General features: G+C 51.7%; 3 protein-coding genes and 1 pseudogene across 4 annotated transcripts; 3 read left to right on the plus strand and 1 right to left on the minus strand.

The window, feature by feature from the left end:
- The first annotated feature begins 6,300 nt into the window (after nucleotides 1-6,300).
- LOC147981101 (uncharacterized) lies at nucleotides 6,301-7,404 on the plus strand (annotated as a pseudogene).
- A 1,208-nt stretch (nucleotides 7,405-8,612) lies between these two features.
- Nucleotides 8,613-13,040, plus strand: LOC125545757 (exocyst complex component EXO70B1). 2 transcript variants are annotated; one of them, XM_048709791.2, is made up of 2 exons: nucleotides 8,613-10,817; nucleotides 12,652-13,040. In XM_048709791.2, the coding sequence occupies exon 1, from the start codon at nucleotides 8,802-8,804 to the stop codon at nucleotides 10,794-10,796; it is 1,995 nt and encodes a 664-aa protein (XP_048565748.1). In that variant the 5' UTR covers nucleotides 8,613-8,801; the 3' UTR covers nucleotides 10,797-10,817; nucleotides 12,652-13,040. The 2 variants fall into 2 exon arrangements, with proteins under 2 accessions (XP_048565748.1, XP_048565747.1); XM_048709790.2 differs by having other exon boundaries at nucleotides 8,616-10,817; nucleotides 12,669-13,040.
- Nucleotides 13,041-13,188: 148 nt separating this feature from the next.
- On the minus strand, nucleotides 13,189-15,652 carry LOC125545759 (SNF1-related protein kinase regulatory subunit gamma-1-like). The gene is made up of 2 exons (XM_048709792.2): nucleotides 14,305-15,652; nucleotides 13,189-14,226 (listed from the first exon to the last, which is right to left on the minus strand). Exons 1-2 carry the CDS (start codon nucleotides 15,528-15,530, stop codon nucleotides 13,947-13,949), a joined length of 1,506 nt encoding a protein of 501 aa, XP_048565749.1. The 5' UTR covers nucleotides 15,531-15,652; the 3' UTR covers nucleotides 13,189-13,946.
- Nucleotides 15,653-15,805: 153 nt separating this feature from the next.
- LOC125545760 (putative mitochondrial import receptor subunit TOM20) lies at nucleotides 15,806-20,190 on the plus strand. The gene is made up of 6 exons (XM_048709793.2): nucleotides 15,806-16,029; nucleotides 16,150-16,228; nucleotides 18,199-18,368; nucleotides 18,536-18,583; nucleotides 18,983-19,063; nucleotides 19,692-20,190. The coding sequence occupies exons 1-6, from the start codon at nucleotides 15,928-15,930 to the stop codon at nucleotides 19,842-19,844; spliced, it is 633 nt and encodes a 210-aa protein (XP_048565750.1). The 5' UTR covers nucleotides 15,806-15,927; the 3' UTR covers nucleotides 19,845-20,190.
- The last annotated feature ends 3,436 nt before the right edge of the window (nucleotides 20,191-23,626 follow it).

Here is a 23,626-nt window from a genome sequence, read left to right on the forward strand (position 1 = left end):
CCGCCTACTCCTGCCTCCCGTGGCCGGCTGTGCTGCCGCGGAGGCCTCACCGCCCCCATACCACTCCCACCACTGGCCAGGCCATCCCTCCACTCCACTCACCCACACCCCCTGTTATTCTGTGGTGACGACATCGTAGCCGAACCAGTGAACCCTCGTACTCCTCTCCGCGTGGGCATACACTGCCGCGTCTTTCCCGGCTCCACGTCGTCCCCTTCCTAGGCCTCGCCATCGTCCACCGCCGTGGTGCTCTCGGTGCGGCATGGTCAATGTGGTCGACGACCGAATTCCATCAGAAGAATACTGTACGTGGAAAGGCTGACAGTTGGGTCCATGGTAGCCGTAAGGAAGTGCCTCCTTATTACGCGAAAAATAATTATTCCTCCACCTGACAGCAGGGACCCACCGGACGCCCACCAGTATTTCGCGAAAAAAATGTTTGCCCCTGACTGCTCGGACCCACCCGAGGGCCACCGTATTTCGCGAAAAAACGTTCCCCCTGCTGTCAGCTCGGACCCAACGGAAGTGCCTCCTTATTACGCACAAAAAAATGAATACCCCCTGCTAGCTGGGACCCACCTTGGTGGGAGGCTGACTTGTGGGCCTACTAAGTTGACGGGGACGGAGGGCTTTATCAACTTAGTCAATATAAACGATTCTAGCTCCAGTGACCATACGATGTCCATCCAATGGCCGTAGTGCTTCTTCAACCTCTGGTCTTCTTACTCCAGTCGCCCAAAGCAACGCCGGTCGTGCCGCATGCTCCTGCCTCCCGTGGCCGGCTGTGCTACCGCGGAGGCCTCACCGCCCCCTACTATTCCCACCGTTGGCCAAGCCATGCGGCGACGACAGCCTCACACCGCAGCCGAACCAGTGAACCCTCGTACTCCTCTCCGCGTGGGCTTCCACTATCGTGTCTTCCCCGGCTCCCCGTCGTCCCCTTCGTAGGCCTCGCCGTCGTCCACCGCCCTGGTGCTCTCGGCGCGGCGTGGTCAACGTGGTCAAGGAACGACTTCCATCGGACATGGACTGTACGTGGAGAGGCTGACAGCTGGGTCCACAGCCGCAGCAAGGAAGTGCCTCCTTATTACGCGGAAAATAATGATTCCTCCACCTGACAGCTGGGACCCACCAGACGGGCCACTCTATTTTGTGAAAAAAACGTTTCCCCCTGACTGCTGGGACCCACCAGCTACATCTTCGCAAGCAAGGAAGTGCGTCCGGGCAAAAAAAACGATTCACCTCCCTGACTGCTGGGACCCACCAGCTACATCTTCACAGGCAAGGAAGTGCCTGACAGTCGAGACCCACCTGGTCGAAGCGTACGTAGCGTTGTCATTCTGGTCGCGAACATGTACGTACATATATACTGGTGGATGTAGAGGCGCGCACGTGTCGTAGTAGAGGCGCGTACGTGTCGTAGTAGAGGCGCGCACGTAGCATGTACACGTACGTACAACGGCCAGGGGGCAAGAAAGAAAATACGGCCACGTATGTGTACATACGGGCGGGGTCTCGAACGCCTACTCGCGCATACGTACGGCCAGGGCTCGTGTACATGGCTGGGTCGGAACGGAGAAACAGCGTCGTCGTCGTGTTCATGGGGAGGCAACAGAATGCGTCATGTTCATGGGGAGGCAACGGAATGCGTCGTGTTCATCAGGAGGCAACGGAACGCGTGGGAGCTAACCGGCTGGGTCGGAACGAAATGCGTGGTCGTGTTCATCGGGAGGGCTTGGACGGAACAGGCGATGGAAACGAGGCCTAGCATACCACACAACGGAGGAAACGGACGTCCTACGTTCGGAACGGGGTCCTATTGATCGGGAGGGGTCTGGTGTACCGCAAAACAGAGAAAACGGACCTCCTACGGTCGAAACGGGGGTCCTGTTGATCGGGAGGGGTGTGGCGTACCGCAAAACGGAGGAAACAGACCTCCTATGGTCGAAACGGGGGTCCTGTTGATCGGGAGGGCTGTGGCGTACCGCAAAACGGACGAAACGGACCTCCTACGGTCAAAACGGGGGTCCTGTTGAACGGGAGGGGTGTGGCGTACCGCAAAACGGTCGAAACGGTCGAAACGGGGGTCCTGTTCATCGGGAGGGGTGTGGCGTACCGCAAAACGGGACTCCACGAGATACTGTTCATCTCCACCGTCGACCTCCTCCAGCCTTCACGGGCTCCTGTTCATCCAGCCTCCACCTTGCGCTACTCCACCGGCTACTGTTCAACCACCCCTCCACGGGCACCCCTCCACCGTCTACTGTTCATCCAGCCCTCCACACCACGGGGTCCTATTCAACCACCCCTCCACGGGCACCCCTCCACCGTCTACCGTTCATCCAGCCCTCGACCACACCACGGGGTCCTGTTCATCCAGAGGCAACGCCACCGCTCACTGTTCATCCAAATCCCCCGCAACGCTCACTGTTCATCCTAGAGGCAGCATCGATCGGCTTCAGTTAGCAGCAGTAGCGAAGGAATCGCTCGATCGGGTTCAGTTAACAGCCATCGATCGATCGCTCGGGTTCAGTAACGTGTAGCCTGCAGTGCAATCGCTTGGGTTCAGTTAGAGCCCAACGCCTCGCTTGGGTTCAGTTAGAGCCAACGCCTCGCACACACGCACGTACGTGTACGAGAGAAACACGCATCGCTGGGCCCCCGACCTCCCACCGTAACCGGGAACTCCTCGAAATTTTCCTCCCCCTCGCTTCTACCACGGTTTTTTCCGTCATGGACGGCCCAAAGAATGTCATGCAGCTGCGTCTCCGGCCCGCCCAGGATGAAAAGCCCATTTTCTGTCATGATTTTTTGTCATAGAAGTAGGATCCCACCACGTCTATGATGATATTGGGTTTTGTCACAATTATCGTCATAGAAGTGTCATATGTATGACAGAAATTTTTTTCGTTCGGCCCAAAATGTCACGGATGTGTCTTTTTTTAGCGTACCTAGTGCATCGGGTCTAATGAAAATCTTTTGTGACAATACTGGTGCAATTGTCTTGGCAAAGGAATCCAGATTTCACAAGAGAACCAAACACATCAAGAGACGCTTCAATTCCATCCGCGATCAAGTCCAGGTGGGAGACATAGAGATTTGCAAGATACATATGAATCTAAATGTTGCAGACCCGTTGACTAAGCCTCTCTCACAAGCAAAACATGATCAGCACCAAGGCTCCATGGGTGTTAGAATCATTATTGTGTAATCTAGATTATTGACTCTAGTGCAAGTGGAAGACTGAAGAAAATATGCCCTAGAGGCAATAATAAAGTTATTATTTATTTCCTTATTTCATGAAAAATGTTTATTATTCATGCTAGAATTGTATTAACCGGAAACATAATACATGTGTGAATACATAGACAAACATAGTGTCACTAGTATGCCTCTACTTGACTAGCTCGTTAGTCAAAGATGGTTATGTTTCCTAACCATAGACATGAGTTTTCATTTGATAAACGGGATCACATCATTAGGAAAATGATGTGATTGACTTGACCCATTCCGTTAGCTTAGCACTTGATCATTTTAGTTTACTACTTTTGCTTTCTTCATGACTTATACATGTTCCTATGACTATGAGATTATGCAACTCTCGATTACTAGAGGAACACTTTGTGTGCTACCAAACATCACAACGTAACTGGGTGATTATAAAGGTGCTCTACAGGTGTCTCCGATGGTACTTGTTGAGTTGGCATAGATCGAGATTAGGATTTGTCACTCCGATTGTCGGAGAGGTATCTCTGGGCCCTCTCGGTAATGCACATCACTATAAGCCTTGCAAGCAATGCAACTAATGAGTTAGTTGCGGGATGATGCATTACGGAACGAGTAAAGAGACTTGCCGGTAAAGAGATTGAGCTAGGTATTGAGATACCGACGATCGAATCTCGGGCAAGTAACATACCAATGACAAAGGGAACAACGTATGTTGTTATGCGGTTTGACCGATAAAGATCTTCGTAGAATCTGTAGGAGCCAATATGAGCATCCAGGTTCCGCTATTGGTTATTGACCGGAGACGTTTCTCGGTCATGTCTACATAGTTCTCGAACCCGTAGGGTCCGCACGCTTAACATTCGGTGACGACCGGTATTATGAGTTTATGTGATTTGATGTACCGAAGGTAGTTCAGAGTCTCGGATGTGATCACGGACATGACGAGGAGTCTCAAAATGGCTGAGACATAAATATTGATATATTGGACGACTATATTCGAATACCGGAAGTGTTCTGGGTGATTTTGGAGAAAACCGGAGTGCTGGAGGGTTACCGGAACCCCCCCGGGAGAAGTAATGGGCCACATGGGCCTTAGTGGAGAGAGAGAGGGCCGGCCAGGGCAGGCCGCACCCCCCTCCCCCTCTGGTACTAATTGGACTAGGGAAGGGGGGCGGCGCCCCCCTTTCCTTCTCCCTCTCCTCCTTCGACTCCTCCTCCTGGCGCGCCCTGCAAGGGCCGGCCGACCTCCCCCCTTGCTCCTTTATATACGGGGGCAGGGGGCACCCTAGGACACACAAGTTGATTGTTCCAAGCCGTATGCGGTGCCCCCCTTCATCATAATCCATCTCGATTATATCGTAGCGATGCTTAGGCGAAGCCCTGCGTCGGTAGCAACATCATCAATGTCATCACGCCGTCGTGCTGACGGAACTCTCCTATGAAGCTCTACTGGATCGGAGTTCGTGGGACATCATTGAGCTGAATGTGTGCTGAACTCGGAGGTGCCGTACGTTCGGTACTTTGATCGGTCGGATTGTGAAGACGTATGACTACATCAACCGCGTTCTCATAACGCTTCCGCTTATGGTCTACGAGGGTACGTGGACGATACTCTCCTCTCTCGTTGCTATGCATCACCATGATCTTGCATGTGCGTGGGATTTTTTTTTAAATTACTACGTTCCCCAACAGCCAGCGTGGCGAGGCAGATCTTGCGGGCGGAGCAGTAGGATTCGAGCAACGCCTCTTGCTCCACCAGGTCTGCATCCGGCGCGAGCTGCTCCTCCATCTGCAGATACTCCTGGAGGAGGTTGTTGTTGTAGTTGGCGTCGGCCTGTGCCTCCCGGAACTACTCCTCCCGCTCCTCTCGCTCCATGTCCATATAATGGGCACGGGCCTCACCGATGGTCAGGGTGCAATGCACCAGCGAGGGTGAAGCGGAGGAGGAGGGTGTCGTGGAGGAAGAGGAGGGTAGCGCTGGATCGTCGTCGGAGGCGTCCTCCGTTTGCACGTCCTCTAGTTGCCTGCCGGCCTGCTAGTAGGAGGCAATGGCGGCCATGGCCTTCTTCTGCGGTGGGATCCATGGCGGTGGGAGTTTTGGCCGCGGTGGGATCCATGGCGGGGAGTGCTGTGGAGAGGGATGACTGTGGCTATGGCCGGGACACCGGGGCAGCGGTCTATATAGCACCGGTGGGCGGTAGACGGACAAACAAGTGGTGCCGGAGGACACGTATCGGCAACAGTGTGCCATCAATGCGGGCGGCAGATGGACGGACGGGCGGCCGTCATGTCGTTTGAACGTGAATCAATCACCTACACCGGGAAGCAGCGTGGACGGCGCACCGTTTCAATACCGGCACCAGTGAGCGGTCGCGTGTGCTCTGGGCGGGCATGAATGCGGGCGCTGACACTCTGGAGCGGCCCTGGACGAAATCACATGGGAGAGGGTGAGGGTTTTTTGGTGGGTTAGGGCGGTTAGAAATGGGCTTGGGAGCGGTTCAGACTCCAGTAGACCTTCCCCACTTTTGTCTCCGCTTTACGGGATAAATCACGTCCGGACCGCCCCGCAGATCAATACATGCCCGCATTGGATGGCTTCTGTGATTCAAACAACGCAGTCTGAATCATTGTGAGAGTTTTGCGGGTCGACGTTGGAGATGCCCTTAGAGCAACTCCAATGGGGTGACCCATTTCGTCTGCTTGCGTCCGTTTGGGTCGGCGCGGACAAAAGTGGCAGCCCAACGCGTCGACCCAAACCCAAATCACGTCCGCTTCGCGTCCGCGCCGACGCATTTGCGGCCCAAATTTGCGCCCCAAATGCGTCGGCGCGGACACGGAACGGACGTTACGCGCGCCTTCTCGGTGTCCGCCTCGTCCCCACCTGGCGGCCGTCTAACTACCCGCTGCCCACGCGGTCAGCTTAATTTATGACCACGGGCCCACGCGTCAGCGACGGTGGTCGTCCTTTTTTAAGCCGACCGTGCGGCGGGGCCGTCCTCATCCAAAATCGCGTCCACATCTAGCCAGCTCTGCTCCCCGTCGCCGGCAAACCCTAGCCACCACCACAACGAGATGGGGCTCTTCTCCGGCACCGGCAGCAACAAGGCCAAGGGCAAGGCCCCCGCCGTCCCTTTCCCATCGGAGCTCCTCCCGCCTCCGCCAGCACTGGCTCACCGGCAGAGGCAATGCGTGAACGTGCCAGTGCACCAGGCGGAGTGGCACTGGCAGCACCGCGTGCCTCTGTCGTACCCTGACGTCACCCTGCCGCACGACTGGCATCTAGATCCAGAGAGGATCCCAGTGTCGACGGCGCCGCGGTCGACTAGGGCGCACGCGGAGGAGGTGCGGCGCCGGCGGGCGCTGCTGATGCCGGAGCAGCGCCGCGATGACACCTACGCCATCGACTCGCCGAACTAGAAGCGGTGGTTCTCCTTCGAGCATGAGGAGGCGAGGCGCCGCAGCGTGCGCGAGGTCGACCGCAGCCTGCCGCCGCCCCCGCTCGTCGTCCGCGAGGAGGACCAGGCGGCGGAGGACGCCTACCAGGCGGCCCTTGCAGTGGTCTACCGCGAGAGCGAGGAGGACGAGCGGCACAGGGTGGAGGCGACGGAGGAAGAGGAGGCCCGGTATGAGGCGGCCATGGCACAGGCCGTTGCCCTTTCCGTGGCCGGCAACTGTGTGGTGCCGCCTGTGGCCCCGCCGTCCCCTCCCCGACGCCGCGTCAAGGCCGACCCGGAGCCGCAGCCGGAGCCCGAGCCGCAGCCGTCCTCGATCGGGCGCTACTCCTGGACGGGAGTACTGCGCGAGTGGGTGTCTGCGCCACCGGTTTGGATGGGGACGACGCCGACGCAGGAGGCGGCCTACCTCGAGATGTGGCGCCAGCGACGACTGGCCGAGGAGCGCTGTCGCGGCGAGTACGAGGAGATGCTCGAGCGTGACCTCGAGGAGGACCAGCGCGAGGCTGAGGAGGAGGCGCGCTAGGCCGCGGCTGCACAGGTGGCCACACAGCCCCCCGCGCCGGCACTGCTCGTGCCAGAACAGCCCCTCGCGCCGGAACACCTGCCCGCGGCCTACATTGCCGCCGCCCTGGGTCGGCCCTGCGCCGATACTCATCGACCTCACCGACCCCGAGGAGGAGGAGGAGGACGACGCCGCCTAGGACTGCGCGCCGCCTCGTAGTTTAGGTTGTTTTTATTTTTCTTAAATGTTAATGTGGACGCGTGATAATTAATGACGTTTTTTTAAATATGCATGCGTTCTAATATTTTTCTAACGCCGTCAAAATGGATCGGGCCAGCGTTGGGCGCACGCGCCAACCCAAACGCGGAAGCAAACATCCATGTCCGCCTGGCCGACCAAAACAAATAAAAAATGAACAAAATCGCTGTCCATTTGAGTCGGCCCGTTGAAATTGCTCTTATATATTCGCCATTGCTTGGCTTGTGGCATGCTGGCGGTTGTGGTCGCCGATGGTCGTTGTCAAGGTTTGCGGGCATCGGGCGCCAGCCCCTTATTCATTCTCTTCCTTCCGTGTTCCACCTTACGGGCGGAGCTTGATTGGATGTCGCCCAAGCATCTTAGGCCCTAAGACATTCCCAATGTAGTTTTTTTTGCAGTTTAACATATGTAAATTAATCTCTACCGCCATAACCTAAACGGGTTCAAATGTACACATCTTTCGTGTTCGTGCTCTGTTGAGAGAAGATCAGAAAGCGATGAGTGTCGCTTAGATGATCAGGTTTTTTGTGATGAACGTATCTACGATTAAGGGTTTCAGTTTCAGGGTGAGAATGTTATGCCTGGGCATGGAAGAGCGGCAACATCTGAACAGTTCATCCAATTTCATCATGAAATGCGTGATTGTGAAACTCACATGCAGCTATAAAATGATTTGGTCGAGTATATGTAAAATCATGTTGGTAACCAATAAATGTATCCTTTTTATTTGGCTTTGTAAAACTATGTGAGACAATTTAATTTTTATTCGGCTTGTAAAACCATGTTTTATTTGGTTCTGAAACTATGCTTTATTTTTTGTGAAACTATATATTTGCTTGTGAAATATGCAGAGTGTTCATTGAAATGAAGACCAGCCAGCCACGCGGGCAAATATGGGTCGACGCGTTGAACGCATTGCTGACCCAAATCAAAAAAAGACAGCATCGAGTGGCGGCCGATCCACACGGATAAATGTGCTGTCAGTTTAGATCGGCGTGTTAGAGTTGCTCTAACCGGAGTGCGGAAAGGCGCTCACAGACGGGTTGTGTTTGCGTATGTTCAAAGCTAAAGTGTATGGTCGCCGGAACGAATCTGATCCCGGTCCGGTCCGTACGACAAAGCCAGTGACCAAAGCAGGAAGATTACCATCAGTCCAACCTTTTTTTAGCCCAGACAGACATCTAAACCACCCGACGACTTGCTCAAACCCAAACCCAAACCAAGGCCAGCTCAGCAGACCAGCGACTCGCCTCCCCCCTTCCGCCTCCTCTCCCCTTCCTCCGCCGCGACTCCGCTGCCCCCTTTCACACCGCCCTCCTCCGATCCAGAAGCTCAGGCGGCGCGGCGCGGGGGACGGGATGGCGGCGGCGCCGCCCGACGGGCAGGAGAAGGTGATCGCGGCGGCGCAGCAGATCGTCAAGTCGCTCGCCAACTCCAAGAACGCCGCGGACGACATGATCCGCATCCTCTCCGGCTTCGACAACCGCTTCTCCCTCATGTCCGACCTCTTCCCGGCCGCCGGCGCCCCCGACGCCGCGGCCGGCTCCGAGCCCCTCCCGGAGGGGGATTACGCGCGGGAGGGGCTTCCCGGCCCCGGCGGCGGCGACGGCTTCGGCGACGACGACGACCTGGAGGACGAGAGGGACGCGGCGGTGGAGGACGCGCTGCGGCTGGTGGAGCAGTGGGACTCCCCCGCGGCCGGCGACCGGCTGGTCTTCGAGTCGCCCGAGGACGCCGAGGAGTACCTCGCCGCCGCCGCCTGCCTCATGGGCGAGGCCGGCCCGCGCGTCGAGGCGGCGCTGCAGGTCGCCATGGCGCGCCTCGAGGAGGAGTTCCGCCAGCTGCTCATCCGCGGGACCGCCTCGCTCGCCGCCGAGGACCTGCACGCGTCCCTCCTCCGCCGCCTCTCGCTCACGGTGCCCACCTTCCACTCCGCCTCCTCCGTCGACCTCGACTGCCCCTCCTTCGCCAGCCACGCCGACGAGGGCGACGAGTCCGCTTCCGCGGCCAGATGGAGCTCCGCCTCCGACGGCGAGATCTCGCCCTACCTCATTTCCCCCGACACCGTCAGCACCCTCAAGGACATCGCGGACGTCATGCTGCGCGCCGGCTATGGGCCGGAGCTCTGCCAGGTCTACAGCGAGGTGCGCCGGGACACGCTCATGGAGTGCCTCGCCGTGCTTGGGGTCGACAAGATGAGCCTGGAGGAGGTGCAGCGCGTGGAGTGGGGCGTCCTCGATGGCAAGATGAAGAAGTGGATCCAGGCTCTCAGGGTCGTCGTCCAGGGCCTTCTCGCCGAGGAGCGCCGCATCTGTGGCCAGATCCTTGCTGCCGACGCAGATGCCGAGGAGGAGTGCTTTACTGAGGCGGCCAAGGGGTGTGTCCTTCAGCTGCTCAACTTCGGTGATGCCATTGCGATTGGCAAGAGGTCGTCCGAGAAGCTGTTCCGCATTCTTGGTATGTACGAGGCGCTAGCTGAGTTGCTGCCAGAGCTCGAGGCCTTGTTCTCAGGCGATGCAAGGGATTTCATCAAGGAAGAGGCAGAGGGGATACTGGTCAGGCTAGGGGATGCGGTGCGTGGCACGGTCGCTGAGTTTGCCAATGCGATACGTGGGGAGACTTCTCGCAGATCACTGCCAGGGGGCGAGATCCACCCGCTTACGCGTTATGTCATGAATTATGTGCGACTGCTTGCAGACTACAGCCGCTGGCTGAATCATCTTCTTGATGGTTGCGAGACTGAGCTGGAAAATGGGGGTGACAATGCGGATATGACTCCACTGGGTCACTGTCTGCTCATACTGATCACACATCTATTGGACAAGATTGAGGATAAAGCGAAGCTGTATGATGATGAGGCACTGCAGAACATATTTTTGATGAACAATCTGTGGTATGTTGTGCAGAAGATCAAGGATTCAGAGCTTAAGAGTTTGCTTGGGGATAACTGGATCCGTAAGCGCCGTGGTCAGATAAGGAGGTACTCCACAGGGTACCTCCGATCCTCATGGACCAGGGTATTAGCTTGCCTGAGGGACGATGGGTTGCCACAGACAACAGGTTCATCGAGTGCACTCAAGGCTGCTCTGAAGGAAAGGTTCAAGAGCTTCAACTTGGCTTACGAGGAGTTATACAGGACACAGACAGCATGGAAGGTTGTGGATCCTCAGTTAAGAGAAGAGTTGAAGATTTCCATCTCGGAGAAGGTCCTTCCAGCATACCGTTCGTTTGTTGGAAGGTTCCGAGGGCAGCTGGAGGGGGGAAGGAATTTCGCAAAGTATATAAAGTACAACCCTGAGGATGTGGAGAACCAGGTCTCAGATTTCTTTGAAGGGAAAAAATTGAATGCTTGATCAAACTGTCTATGTTTGAAGGTGAGTGCTAAAGTGCTATAACTTTCAGATTGTGCTTTCATAGATTGTTCATATCGGTTTATAGAAGGCTGTGCAGTCAGATTTTTCTTTTTAGCAGCTGCATAATTAGATTTGCAAGATCATAATGGTACCTTCTACCTTGCAATTCAATTGGGCATTTTGGATGACGTATGCTAAAAATTAGTCAAGTTTACCTAACTACTGAGATACTACAGAGATTGCACCCCTATATTATCCTGCGCTTGTAAAAATGCATCACAAATATACTCCCTCCGCACGGGTTTATTGGCCCCCCTCGTATTTAGGCTCAAACTTTCACTATAAATTTGACTAATAAAATATAAACTATATGTCGCAAAACACCATACCATTGGAATCCTCTTTCAAATAAAATCAGCATATAAATCATATTTTGTTAGTCTAGATGGTCAAAGTTTGACCAAATACGACGGGCCCCAGTAAACCCGGATGGAGGAAGTACATTGTTCCGTTGATTTTGTAGTTTATCGAGCAATGTTCATGATAAATTCGTGAGTAACTTATCATGTTTGTATCTAATAGAGTAACAAAATTTGATTTCTCATCTGATCATGGTTTGTTATTCTTCTCGGTGCAACTTTAAGTTGTAGGACTGTACTCTTTCCTACATTTCTTAATAATTGAAGAATAAGGCTCTTAGAGCATCTCCAACTGGACTGGCCTAATTTGGGCCCCTAGACATCTGCGAAAGCGTCCGGACAGTGTCCGGTGCCAGTGCACGCAGCTAGGGGTGGGCATAGAAACTTAGGAACTGAATACCGAACCAAAACTGTTACCTAAAAGACCGAAATGTTGGTTCTTATCCCTAGTACAGATAAATTCGGTGTTCACTTTCACTAACAAATTAGATAAGGTCAGTTCGGTGTTACATCGGTTAAGCCGATAGAAACCGACCTGTATGGCAGGGTGTTATATTCCAGTGGAATGAATCGCGCTCCTAGCCTCCTAGTCCTGGGAACGTAGACACCCACGACTCCCACATGGTCATGTCGTTGATGCCAGGACATTTTTAGCACTTTGCTGACGCTTAGTTTTGTTTGAGCGGCTTCGCGGATGCTAAGTAGGCCTGGCATCCAGCAGCCAGTTAGGATACTAGTCGGCCTGCAACCAGGTTCTCTGGACGCCATGCCCGTGGGCCTGCATGCAAGCCCCAAGCCCAACATACATATTTCTTCTATTGTTTGAACCATTTAGCTTTTAGCATCAGACGACAACAGTAGTCCAATTGATTTAATCCCACCTCGCGTGGGTAAAGAGAAGAGGCAAGATAGCTCAGCTATAATAGGGATGGTTGTGAGTGGCGAAAGCACGTATATGTGAAACATTTTTTCGGTACAAACCGGAAACTGAACCGGACATGGCGGACTGCCTGGACACCCTCATAACCTCCCCAAATATGGGCTGGATTTGAGGGGTGCTGGTAGCGCAGGCGTATAGGGATGATTTGGGGGGTCTCTGGTTGGGTAGGCTTTTTCACTGTCTCTCCTGTCCGGGCACTGTCCAGGCTGTCCGCCCAGCTGGGAGAAAGTGAGGGTTTGAAGATGCTCTTAACTACTGCATATTTGAAACAGTAATCTGGATTACCTGTAAGCGACATATTTCCCCTAGTGCAGTGAACTGGTTTTCAAATGGTATATTGTTCCTTGCTAGACGAGTTTTTGGCAAATCAACAAATTTGTAATGTTTATGAAGCAGGAAAATTCCCCCCAAAAAAATTATGACCTGGGTTGCTTGTCATGCTTTAGTCATGGATTTAGTGATTTACTTGAGTGTAATCAACAAACTTAATGACCAGGTCCTTTATCTCTTCAGGGATGTCATATCAATGTTGGTGGTTACAAATACCTGGCAAAATTGATTCAGGCAGTGTGCTAGTAACCTGCCCTACCATCATGCTTGTGGGGTTCGAAGATGGAGAAATCAATTTTGACTGCTGGAGCAGAAATATTGTGAATGCAAGGCACCCTGGCCGGAATACTTTGCGTGTCATCTTTGACTCTTTTTAAGGGGAGTGCTGACATTGGCGCTTCCACATGGGATTTAGGACAGTGCGGTGAGCTGTGTAACTGTCATTATTACAGTTTACCCTTCTTTTGTTGATTATTGACTATTGCTGGATGGTCGGTGGTTGGCATCTTATGTACAATTTATACAGCAGTTATGTTCGCTTTCCCCTTGTTTCAATTTTCGTCATCTGCTGTTTAGTTGGTTGCTGGGCAGGAAGTATAGTAACATGTTGATGATAAAAGAAAAGTAAGTACAGTAGCTTATCGGATAACTAAAAAGACTACAACTTACGACTTTGAATCCAGTTTCGTGAATTCTTGAACCTCGTTATCATAAAGGCAGTGTAGCAGTTTCACTGTGCCCTGTTTTAATCTTCTCAGTTCATAGAGTGGGTTTTCGATTTATGCAGTTTGCTTCCATCTATTGTCATTGTGCTGTATTGCACATTGATGGTTGTTCTGCTCCTTATCTTATATACGTATTGCCTATTTTGATAAGTCTGGGGTCTTTTATTTGCGCCTTTATTACCATCTTGGACAGCTCATAACCTGGGAGATAACATGCAGAAATGTATGCTGTCAAAGTATTGGATGCCTATTCACAATGTCATATCTTGTGGTTTAGAGTTACATTCCACAGACCTTTGTATCCTTGTCTACTCTGCAGCCGATGGCTGATACTCCCGCGGTGTGAATTTACATCACCGTCCGTATTAAGAATAGAGTGCGTGTGTAGCTTCAGACTTGAGCAGATTCTGCGCAAGCAAATTCGTAATCCGTACAGCCTCTAAGATTATCCCACATAACGGAGACTGTGTTCCATATCTAAATTCCGGTCGTTGACATGAACAGAGCCACATTGTTCTTCATTATGATGAGCTAGGTAGCTGGCTATGCCGAACTGACAAAACTGAAACAAATGAAACTAGGTTCTAGCTTTAACGAAGCACTAAGGAGAGTGAAAATTGGAAGAGGAAGAAAACACCGAGAATCACTACCTAGAGAAAATGGCAGAAAGATTATATCCTGATCTTGGCTAGGAAACAAACAGAAGGCTTAATTTCTCTAAGAAGGATTCAGAATTTCAGACCCTGCTGTTCTGCGGCATGGGGATGACGCCGTTGAAGAAGTCCCCGAAGTATCCCGGCGGCTCGTAGACGAGCTTGGCGATGATGTCCCTGAGCGTGATGAGGCCGTCCAGGTTGCCCTCCCCGTCCACCACGTAGATCCTCTGCCTCTTCTCCGCGTCCAGCTTCAGGATGATCTCCTTCATGTTGTCCTCCCTGGTGCACGTGATGATGCTCATCTGCTTCTCCCCCGAGCACTGCCGCGCGCTCGCGATGAACTCCCTCGCCGTCAGCGTCCTGCATGCATGCATGCGTTCGCCGGCCGTCAGCGTCATGAACAAGCTAGGTTGATGATGATCTGATGCGATCACGCACCTGTAGTGTCCGGTTGACTCGGAGGCCGTGAGGAGGTGCTTGACATCCTTGATCATGATGCTGCCGACGGGCTTGCCGGCGGCGTCCACCACGGGAATGCCGCCGACGCCGCGCCGCCTCATCTGCCGGAACGCCTTGAGCGCCGGGTCGTCCTCGCAGACCTTGACGAGCCGGCTGGTCTTCATGAGGGGGAGGCCCAGCTCGGCCAGCGTCTTGGTGCCCCAGTCCTCGAACCAGCTCAGCCCCACGCACTCGGCCAGCATGTGCACCACCGCCGCCTGCGTCACCATGTTGCTGATGGTGCCCTCGCCGATGTCCACCACGGGGAGGCTCTTCATCCGGTACTTGGACAGCAGCAGCAGCATGGTGAGGAACGTGTCCGAGCTCTGCAGCGCCAGGAACGGCGCCCACCGGAACGACCCGGAGATGTCCTTCACCTTGGTCTTCCGGAACAGCTCCGACGACGGCAGCGACCCGAACGCCTCCGCCACCGCGCCCTCCGCCTCCGACGCCGGCGCCGCCGGCTTCAGCTCCGGGTCGAGGGTCACCGTGCCGAGCTTGGCGGCCATCTCGTCGGCGCCCAGCGCGGCCGCCGAGGTCTCCGACTGGTGCAGCAGCCAGACGGCGATCCCGGCGAACTCCACGATGCCGATGTAGCGGTCGATCCAGCTGGCGTCCTCGGGCGCCTCCACGTTGCGCACGGGCGCGCCGTTGATGCGGTTCCGGGAGAGGATGTCGACGGCCTCGGCCAGCGTGGCGTCGGAGGGGATGTCCACCAGCTGCGACCCGAAGGTCTGCGGGAAGGAGGAGACCGGGATGGCGTCGAAGCAGCTGTTGAGCTTGTCGCTCCGGCTCAGCTGCGGCTGGTCCAGGCTGTCCCAGATGTCCTCCACCCGCATCCCGATCTCCGCCTCCGGGCTCCACCGCGCGCTCAGAGGCGTCTCCGCCGCCGCCGCATCCTCCTCCCCCCGCTGCTCCGGCTTCGTCCGGATCTCCCGCCTCGCCTGCATGGCTCCCGCCTCCTCTCTCTCCCCTGTCGGAAGCCTCTGCTCTACTCTGGTCTTCTTGGCTCCCTCGTCCACGACCACCAGTGACCTCGCGTTGCTCGGTCGCTTCCTCGGCCCGACAATGGTGGCGCGAGCGAGCTGCCCGAAGGTTTCGCGCCAGAACGGCAGGGGACGCTGCCAAGTGGTTCGCCGCCCGGCAGCTGAGCTCCTCTGAAACATGCACCAAAATTCCAGCAAAAAAAAAAGAAACGGAATTCCTCTGGACGGCAACGGGCCGAAATTCCCAGTGGGCTTCAAATGGGCCCAGCTTGCGAACTGCCGAGCTGGGCCGGGCCGCGGGACATGCTTTTCTATCTCCTCCCGCAAGTCATGCCGGGGACCCGCCGTGGACGCGCTGTCTCGCTGGCAGGTGGGGACGAAGCTCGAAGGGCCCGCCTGGCAGCCTCCTAGAAAAGCGGTGCGATCCCCTCCCCTACATCAACAACTACTAGTTCCCCACCCCCGCCTCCGTCGACGCCTCCCCCAAATCGAAGCGAGGCCTAAAACCCTAGGTAAGCCCCCGGCACCGCCCCGCCTCGCCGCCGCACCGGATCTCGCCGTCGCCGTCGCCGTCGCCATGGACATGGCAGCGATGAACGACCCGGAGAGGCTCTTCTTCTTCGACCTCGCCTGCAAGACCGCCAAGTCCACCTACGACGAGAACCCGCTCGACGCCGACGTAACGCCTCCCCCTCCTCCTCCTGCTCCGCTCCGGCGGTTCGTTCCGAGGGGAACGCGACTGCGGCGGCCCCGCCTGATTTGGTCTGATCTGATCTGATGTTTGTTTTGTGCGCCGCAGAACCTGACGCGATGGGGCGGCGCGCTGCTGGAGCTGTCACAGATGCAGAACGGCCCTGAGAGCCTCAAGTGCCTCGAAGGTACGCCGCGAGATTTGCTCCGTGTCGGAACTTAGTGGCTTTGACTGATTATTCCTAGAGAAGTTGGAACTTGGAATAGATCCTACCTAACAATTTGGTCGCGGCCTTTCATTGTGTTTGCTAACATTGCCATAAAGGTTATTGTGTTCAACGTAGTTGTGCTTTTATGTCCACTAGTTTTTTATTTATATCATGTGCCAGTTAGTTGTATCGAAGGTATACTTGAGAAATAAGTTACTCTGATTTGTTAGAAAATAGGAGATCATTATGGATGGTGGTGTGCTGAACACTGCAGTATTTGGTTGGTACAATATTCTCAACCACAGAACAAACATTAATATGGTTGGTAGTGCTAGTGAACAACTGAACATATCTGCATTTGGCGTTTGGAGTGTGTTAACAGCTTGTTTTACCTTTAATGGTTAGATGAGTGCTTGTAGCATGCTTGATTTGTGTGTGGTTTTGTTCCCAGCATGTACAGAACATGTAGTTGCATTTGTTTTATGATGGAATTTATGCTGCCAAGCACAATGACCTTCCAAAATAATCTGACACAGACTGATTGTGGAACTTCAGTTTGGTTGTTTTCATGTACTATTTGCTTGCTTTATTTTGTTGTATCATAGAGCTGTGTTCTGGATTCATCTGTAAGTAGGATTACGTGCATGCCTGTCTAGTTGGAGTGGTAATAGGCACTGATAATTTGGAGTTCGCATATAATCACAAGACTTGTGCCTGAGTGAGCGTTTTATGGCCACCAGTTTTTATTTATACCATGATGTTAGGTATACTTGAGAAATAGGTTACTCTGATTTGTGAGAAAATAGGAGATCATTATGGATAGTGTGCTGAACACTGCAGTATTGGGTTTGTTGGTACGATGTTACCAACCACAGAACAGACATTGAGACAGTTAGGCCATGTTTGGAATGTCGTTTCGCTAGCAATTACACCTCTAAACAATACACGTCTCCGTCTGTCGTTTCGCTTCCAGCTGGAAATCGCCACTGGCTCCGTAATTTACACCTGTAAATTAAATATATGTGTATTCAAATACACCCAATCCAAGCGCGCCCTTAGTAGTGCTAGTGAACATATGTGCACTAGATGTTTGGAGTGTGTTAACAACTTGTTTGACCTTCTTTAAGATGAATGCTTGTATGGAACTTGCTTGATTGTGTGTATGGAACCTGCAACTGCATTTGTTGTATGATGGAATGTGTGGTGTTCTTTCTAACATTTATATGGAGCCTGTAGTTGCATTTGTTATGTGCGTTTATCAGATTGATGGTAATGGCGGTGTTTGTATATTTAGAATAACAGGCAGATTTAGGGGTCCAAGTTATTTATGCGTGTGAACAGCATTACTGTTTCTTTTTGGAGTCGTATTTCCTGTGTAGTAAAAAAAGTGTGCTAGGCGACAGCAGAACGCCTAGCTCTTAATCATGCTAAGCATGTGAGTAGGTGAGATAGGTGCTAGGCAGTGGCCAAGTCCACTATCAGTGCCAAGTGTTTTGCTGTGGTGTTCAATGAAGCAACACTTCAATTTATGAACACTTTTTGTGGTGGTTTGCTGTAGACCCACACATTAGATTCATTTCAAGAATTCACCACATGTCAGATATTAGGTTACTGGATTCAAATTTATATTGCATTGTAACACCAGGCTGAGCCTATGCTGCCAAACAAAATGACCTTTCAAAATAATCTGGCAGAGATTAATTATATAACTTCAGTTTGATTGTTTTCATGTACTATTTGCTTGCTTTATGTTGTTATCATAGCGCTGTGTTCCAAATTCATCCTTAAAGTAGGATTACATGCATGTTTGTTTAGTCGGAGTGATAATTGGTACTAATATTTTGGAGTTTGCATACAATTATATAGCTTCTGCGCGACTTACTGTTTTTTGAGTTTATGATTGGGGTCAAAAGTGGGGTATTTGGCTAATCTAGTTTTATTTCTTATAGATGCTGAGTCTAAGCTGGATGAAGCACTGAGAATTGATCCCAACAAGGCTGATGCACTCTGGTGCTTGGGGAATGCCCTGACCTCTCGTGGATTCTTCACTTCGGAAACTGTCCAGGCTAATGAATGCTTTGAAAAAGCAACTGGTTGTTTCCAGAGGGCTGTTGATGTGGTATGTGTAGTCTGCTTGAGTAGTTTGCATGTTCCATGCTGGAGGCTGATCCATGGGCCTGAGATCATATGCACGCAGTTTCACACACAAGCCTCTGAAACGGTTTCTGTTAATAAGTTTCTAAGCATATTCAGCTGGAGATTGAGATATGTGCATGTTTCTTGTAGGAACCAGCAAATGAGTTGTACAGGAAGTCATTGGATTTGTCATCAAAGGTATGCTTTGTTCTATCATCATGTTTGGCTATATCTTTGCTCAGTTATTATTATACCATTATACCATTTCATTCAACTATTCGAGTTGTTTTGATGCATGTTTTTGAATCTTCTCCAGGTTCCTTGTTTTATTTGATGCTTTCAACATAATTTAAAAGCTGACAACACCCCATGCCTATGATAGAAAACTTGTAATAGGTCTTACTCAGATTGGCTCACTAGCAATGCAAGAACTTCTAAGCTGTAGGGGGAATTTGAATCCCCTAACTACCCTGTATCTGTAGTTTCTTTGTATCTAAATTAACTCTGAACCTTTTATTCGTAGCATAGCATATTTGAGTATGCCTGCATATCACTTTGTATTGCCTTTCTGTAACATTTGTGTGCAATCACCCTCAGGCACCTGAACTGCATATGGAGATCCATAGGCAAATCGCATCTCAAGCCTCGCAAGGAGCACCCTCGTCCTCAAATGCAAGGGTATTTTGTTTAACATTGCTGTGCTTACCACTTTTTTGCTTATTACATTTTCTGCCCTTGACATATGTAAGGAGTCCCTATTTCTTTTTACTGTACATATTTTTTGGTTCTGTTCATCTCATTTCCTGTGAGTACCCAGAAATCTGCATTTGAATTGTCGTACATGTGGATCCTTAAGACATCCTTCTCTCATTGTACTAGTCAATCCAGTAGTGTTAACAAGAGTGAAGATATATTGTTTCAGTAAACAGGCAGTGGATGGATCAATATATCAGTAATTTTAACCCTTCGCACATTTGTCTTATACCCATCCTATTGCTGTCAATTCTTTTAGTAAAGAGGCTGTGTGAAAACAAATTGTTTCACTAAACAGGCAGTGGATACTCAATATTTTTTGATGTAATATCTGTATTTCCCCCCTTGCATTTCTAACAAAATACATAGCCCTGTTTTTTTCTTCTTCTAATTGATGTGCTACATGCTATGTATGCCTATTCTGCCATATGACCTCGAGTATATTTTCTTGGCCATACATCTGGCCTTGATTTTTGACATTATGTCCACACGCCATATATACTCTACTCTGTTCCTTGCTGTACCTAACATGAGAATTTATTGTGGTTTGCAGCAATCAAGGAAAAAGAAGAAGAACAATGACTTCTGGTATGATCTGGCTGGATGGGGAATTCTTCTCGTTGGCATCGGTGTTTGGCTAGGAGTGGCCAACAGTCAAGCCAAGGAGGCACAACCACCTCACATGTCACACCAGCCTAACATGTGATTCAAGACGAGACTTGGAAAAAGGGAAACCTGCAAATGGCATGCCTATGTTAGGACTTAGCAAAAGTTATGGAGAGGAAATGGTGTTTCCATGTTGCGGTTTTTTGTGGAATTTTTCGACATGCGGCGGGCCTTGATGAGGTTTGTCTTGTCATATGACGCTGGATATGCTTCTTACTTCATGCGCTTCTCTTGTTAGCGGGAACCATTGCTGTGGTTATGGCCTTTTCACATGCCCTAGATAATACAGTATTGAGTACTGATGTGCTTATAAGCGGCATATACCTGCTTTCTGTGATCATTCTTTTTGTTTGCCAATAATTTGTAATTGACTTTTGACGTGCTCATCTCATACTCTCTATTGGTGTCTGTTTGGCATTTTTTTTCTATATTAAAATGCATGCCATCATGTTATCTACTCTCGTCGCAGAAATGGATGTATCTAAAACTAAAATACATCTAGATACATCCATATCTGTAACAAGTAATTTGGACCGGAGGGAGTATTTAGGAACGGAAGGAGTATTTCGAAGTTGGTTGGAACCCGACGGGACAGGCATGCGCCCATGTTGTCACACATGCAGGCCTGGCAACATGCCTGACCTCGTCCCACCTAAATTATGGGCAACGTAGATGTGAGCGCAACCAGAGTTCTAACGTGCATGGAAAGGTTGGCCTTGCGCTATCTTTTACATGTACTCCCTTCGTTCCTACAACATACGGATGTATATAAATATATTTTAGAGTGTAGATTCATTCATTTTGTTCTGTATGTAGTTCATAGTAAGATCTATAAAAAGATTTAGGAACGGAGAGAGTATTCACCGAGCTGTTGGCGCGACGCGTCCGGGTCTCCGGCCGGGGGGCTGCACTGCACATGCCGTCGCCGGGAGGTACGGGTACGGTGTCCGTCCGTCCGGCCGTGTGGGGGCTCCAGAGAGATGGGCTTGAGTTGATTGCTGCATGTTATTAGTAGCATCTAATGATCTCCATGTACTGCAAATCAAGAAAAGCCCTATCGTCTCGTCCCTACCCCATCCTACTGCTTTGGAGATGATGATCCCTTCTTCTCCATCCTGCCCAATCAGGAGGGCTGTCAGACCCGGCAACGACACACCTGCGTCCACCTCTTGGTGAAGACATTGCATTTGTTCTTTTTTTTTTTCCGATGTTGTGGCCTTGAGTGCGCACTTCCTTGTTGAAGGGGCTGCTTTGTAAGTTTATGTCCTAGGATGCAGTTAAGCTAGGCAGAAGATGGTAGCCGGCCTCGGCCTATAGCTAGGACTTGACTCATGGCATGACCCATCCACGGGATGTTTCCTTCGATAGTGGGCATCCTTATGATAGGATGTGCTCCCCTAGGACCCGACTTATGTCACTCATGGCGGTGCACGTAGGACGGCCGCACAAAGACGGCTTAGGAGGGGAGAGGTGTAGGGTAGCAGCTGCTGAGGGCAATGTGGGGGATGGATTGGGTTCAACACAGCGCACCTCAACTCCACAGGAGGATGCTTCCTTCTCACGCCGGCCTGCGCCTACGACGAGCAGCAGCTGCCGCTACAGGAGCAGCCTGCCGGCCGGCCGGCCGGACCATGGCATGCAATGCAATGCACGGGCGATGGGGCCTCCCTCCGCCGTGCGCTGACAATCCGTCACCCCTCATCACCACCCCGTGTCGGGTGACTCGGCTCCAATCCATCATGCATCCATGGGCTGCGTACGTTGCAAGCACCAGTTTTATTGACTCGTACCACCACAAACGCACGCTAGCTCCCTGGGATCTGTATGTAGTGGCTTAGGCAAGATCGGTCGAATTAGTCAAGCTTTTGTCAACACAATGAAAGAGGATCCTCGGCGTCGTAGCCACTTAGCCTGTAGCCAGACACTTGCAGTGGTCGGTTAGTGTAAACGGGAGGAAATTTCGTCAGCAAGGTTGAATCTCAGGAGCTCTGGCTGAGAAAGAACATGGTCGTGTGGAGAGAGTGTTAGAGAATATTACTGTAATCCGTTGCGTTGTAATCCTAACCTTCTTCTTATTCCTTGTTCTATTCAAACTCCTTCTTATCTCTTGTACGCCAAGGCAAGGCTTCTGCCACACATCAATATATACGAGACGCGGCTCCCCTCGAGGAAGTAGGAACGCTTATTATCTTTCATGGTAATCATAGCCACCTCTTCTCATACATCTAGCCACAAACCAAAACCCTAGAACCGCATATTATCATCACCATGGCTTCTTCAGTAGGCGTCGCCCTCAACCTCGGTTCGCCGCCATCAGAGAAGCTAGCAAGAGGAAATTTCATCCTCTGAAAGACCCAGGTGCTCCCGGCCCTGTGAGGTGCGTAGGTAACCGGGCTCTTGGACAATTCTGACGCCGCTCCGCCCAAGACTGTGGAGGTCACGAAGGCGGACAAAACGACGGCCCTAGAGCCGAACCCTCTGTACAGGCCCTGGATCGCCAAAGATCAGCAGGTCCTCTCATATCTTCTTAACTCCATGTCTCCAGAAATTCTTGCGCAAGTCGTCGGGAAGGACTCCACCTATGAGCTCTGGACGACGGTGAACAATCTCTTCGCCTCGCAATCACAGTCCCGGATCACCAATCTAAGGATCGCGATCACCAACACCAAAAAGGGCACAATGTCGAGCTCGGCGTATATGGCGAAGATGAAGAGCCTTGGGGATGAACTAGCTGCTGCTGGTCGTCCTGTCTCTGATCCAGAGATGGTGGACTACATCCTGGCAGGACTCGACCGCGACTACGACTCCGTGGTGGCGGTGATCGGCGCTGTCAAGAACACAATTACCGTCGACGACCTCTTTGCTCAGATCTCCGCCTTTGATCAGAGGATGGAGATGTTGGGAGACTCGTCATCAGGCGGGTTTCATTCATCTGCCAACGTCGTCTATAGAGGCCGCGGCCAGTCCCGTGGCAGACCCCGCCGGCGAGGAGGAAGAGGGCGCGGCCGCGGTGACCGTGGTGATCGCTAGCCCTCTCCTGCAAACAGAGGAGGCGGATTCAGAGGACGCCCTCGACAGCAACAGCAACAGCAGGTACGCGAGTAGCAGCATGACTATCCTGAGTGCCAGATATGCCTCAAACATCATCCAGGAGGTGCACGTGTCTGCTGGTGGCGCTATGAAGAGAGTGATCAAGAGGAAAAGGAGGCGCATGCTGTCTCCTATGGCGTGGACACCAATTGGTACGCCGACAGTGCAGCAACAAATCACATCACAGGTGAACTTGACAAGTTAACAATGCGGGAGAAATACAACGGAGGCGACCAAATTTGCACGGCAAGCGGTTCTGGTATGAATATCACTCACATTGGTAGTTCAATTGTTAAAACCCCATGAAAAATTTGCACCTTAAAGATGTCTTGCATGTCCCTCAAACTTCAAAAAATCTTGTTTCTGTTCATCGATTCACCCTTGATAACAATGTTCTTATAGAGTTTTATCCTTACTTTTTCTTGGTCAAGGACTTGAGAACAAGGAGAATTATTCTTAGAGGACGGTGCGTGGGAGGCCTCTATCCACTCATATCATCATCATCATCTTCATGGTCCAATAAACAAGCAAACATTGTCACCAAGCCATCATCATCAAGGTGGCATAGTCGATTAGGTCATCCATCTTCGGTCATAGTTAAATATGTTCTTAGCAAAAATAAACTCTCTTATGAGAATAGTGTTGAGTCAGTGTGTGATCCGTGTCAACAAGCAAAAAGTCATCAATTACCTTACCCTATCTCTACTAGTGTGTCTACTGCTCCTCTACAAC

Source organism: Triticum urartu, chromosome 3A (assembly GCF_056163025.1).
Source record: "Triticum urartu cultivar PI428250 chromosome 3A, HENAU_Tu73, whole genome shotgun sequence".
NCBI classification, from domain to species: Eukaryota; Viridiplantae; Streptophyta; class Magnoliopsida; order Poales; family Poaceae; genus Triticum; species Triticum urartu.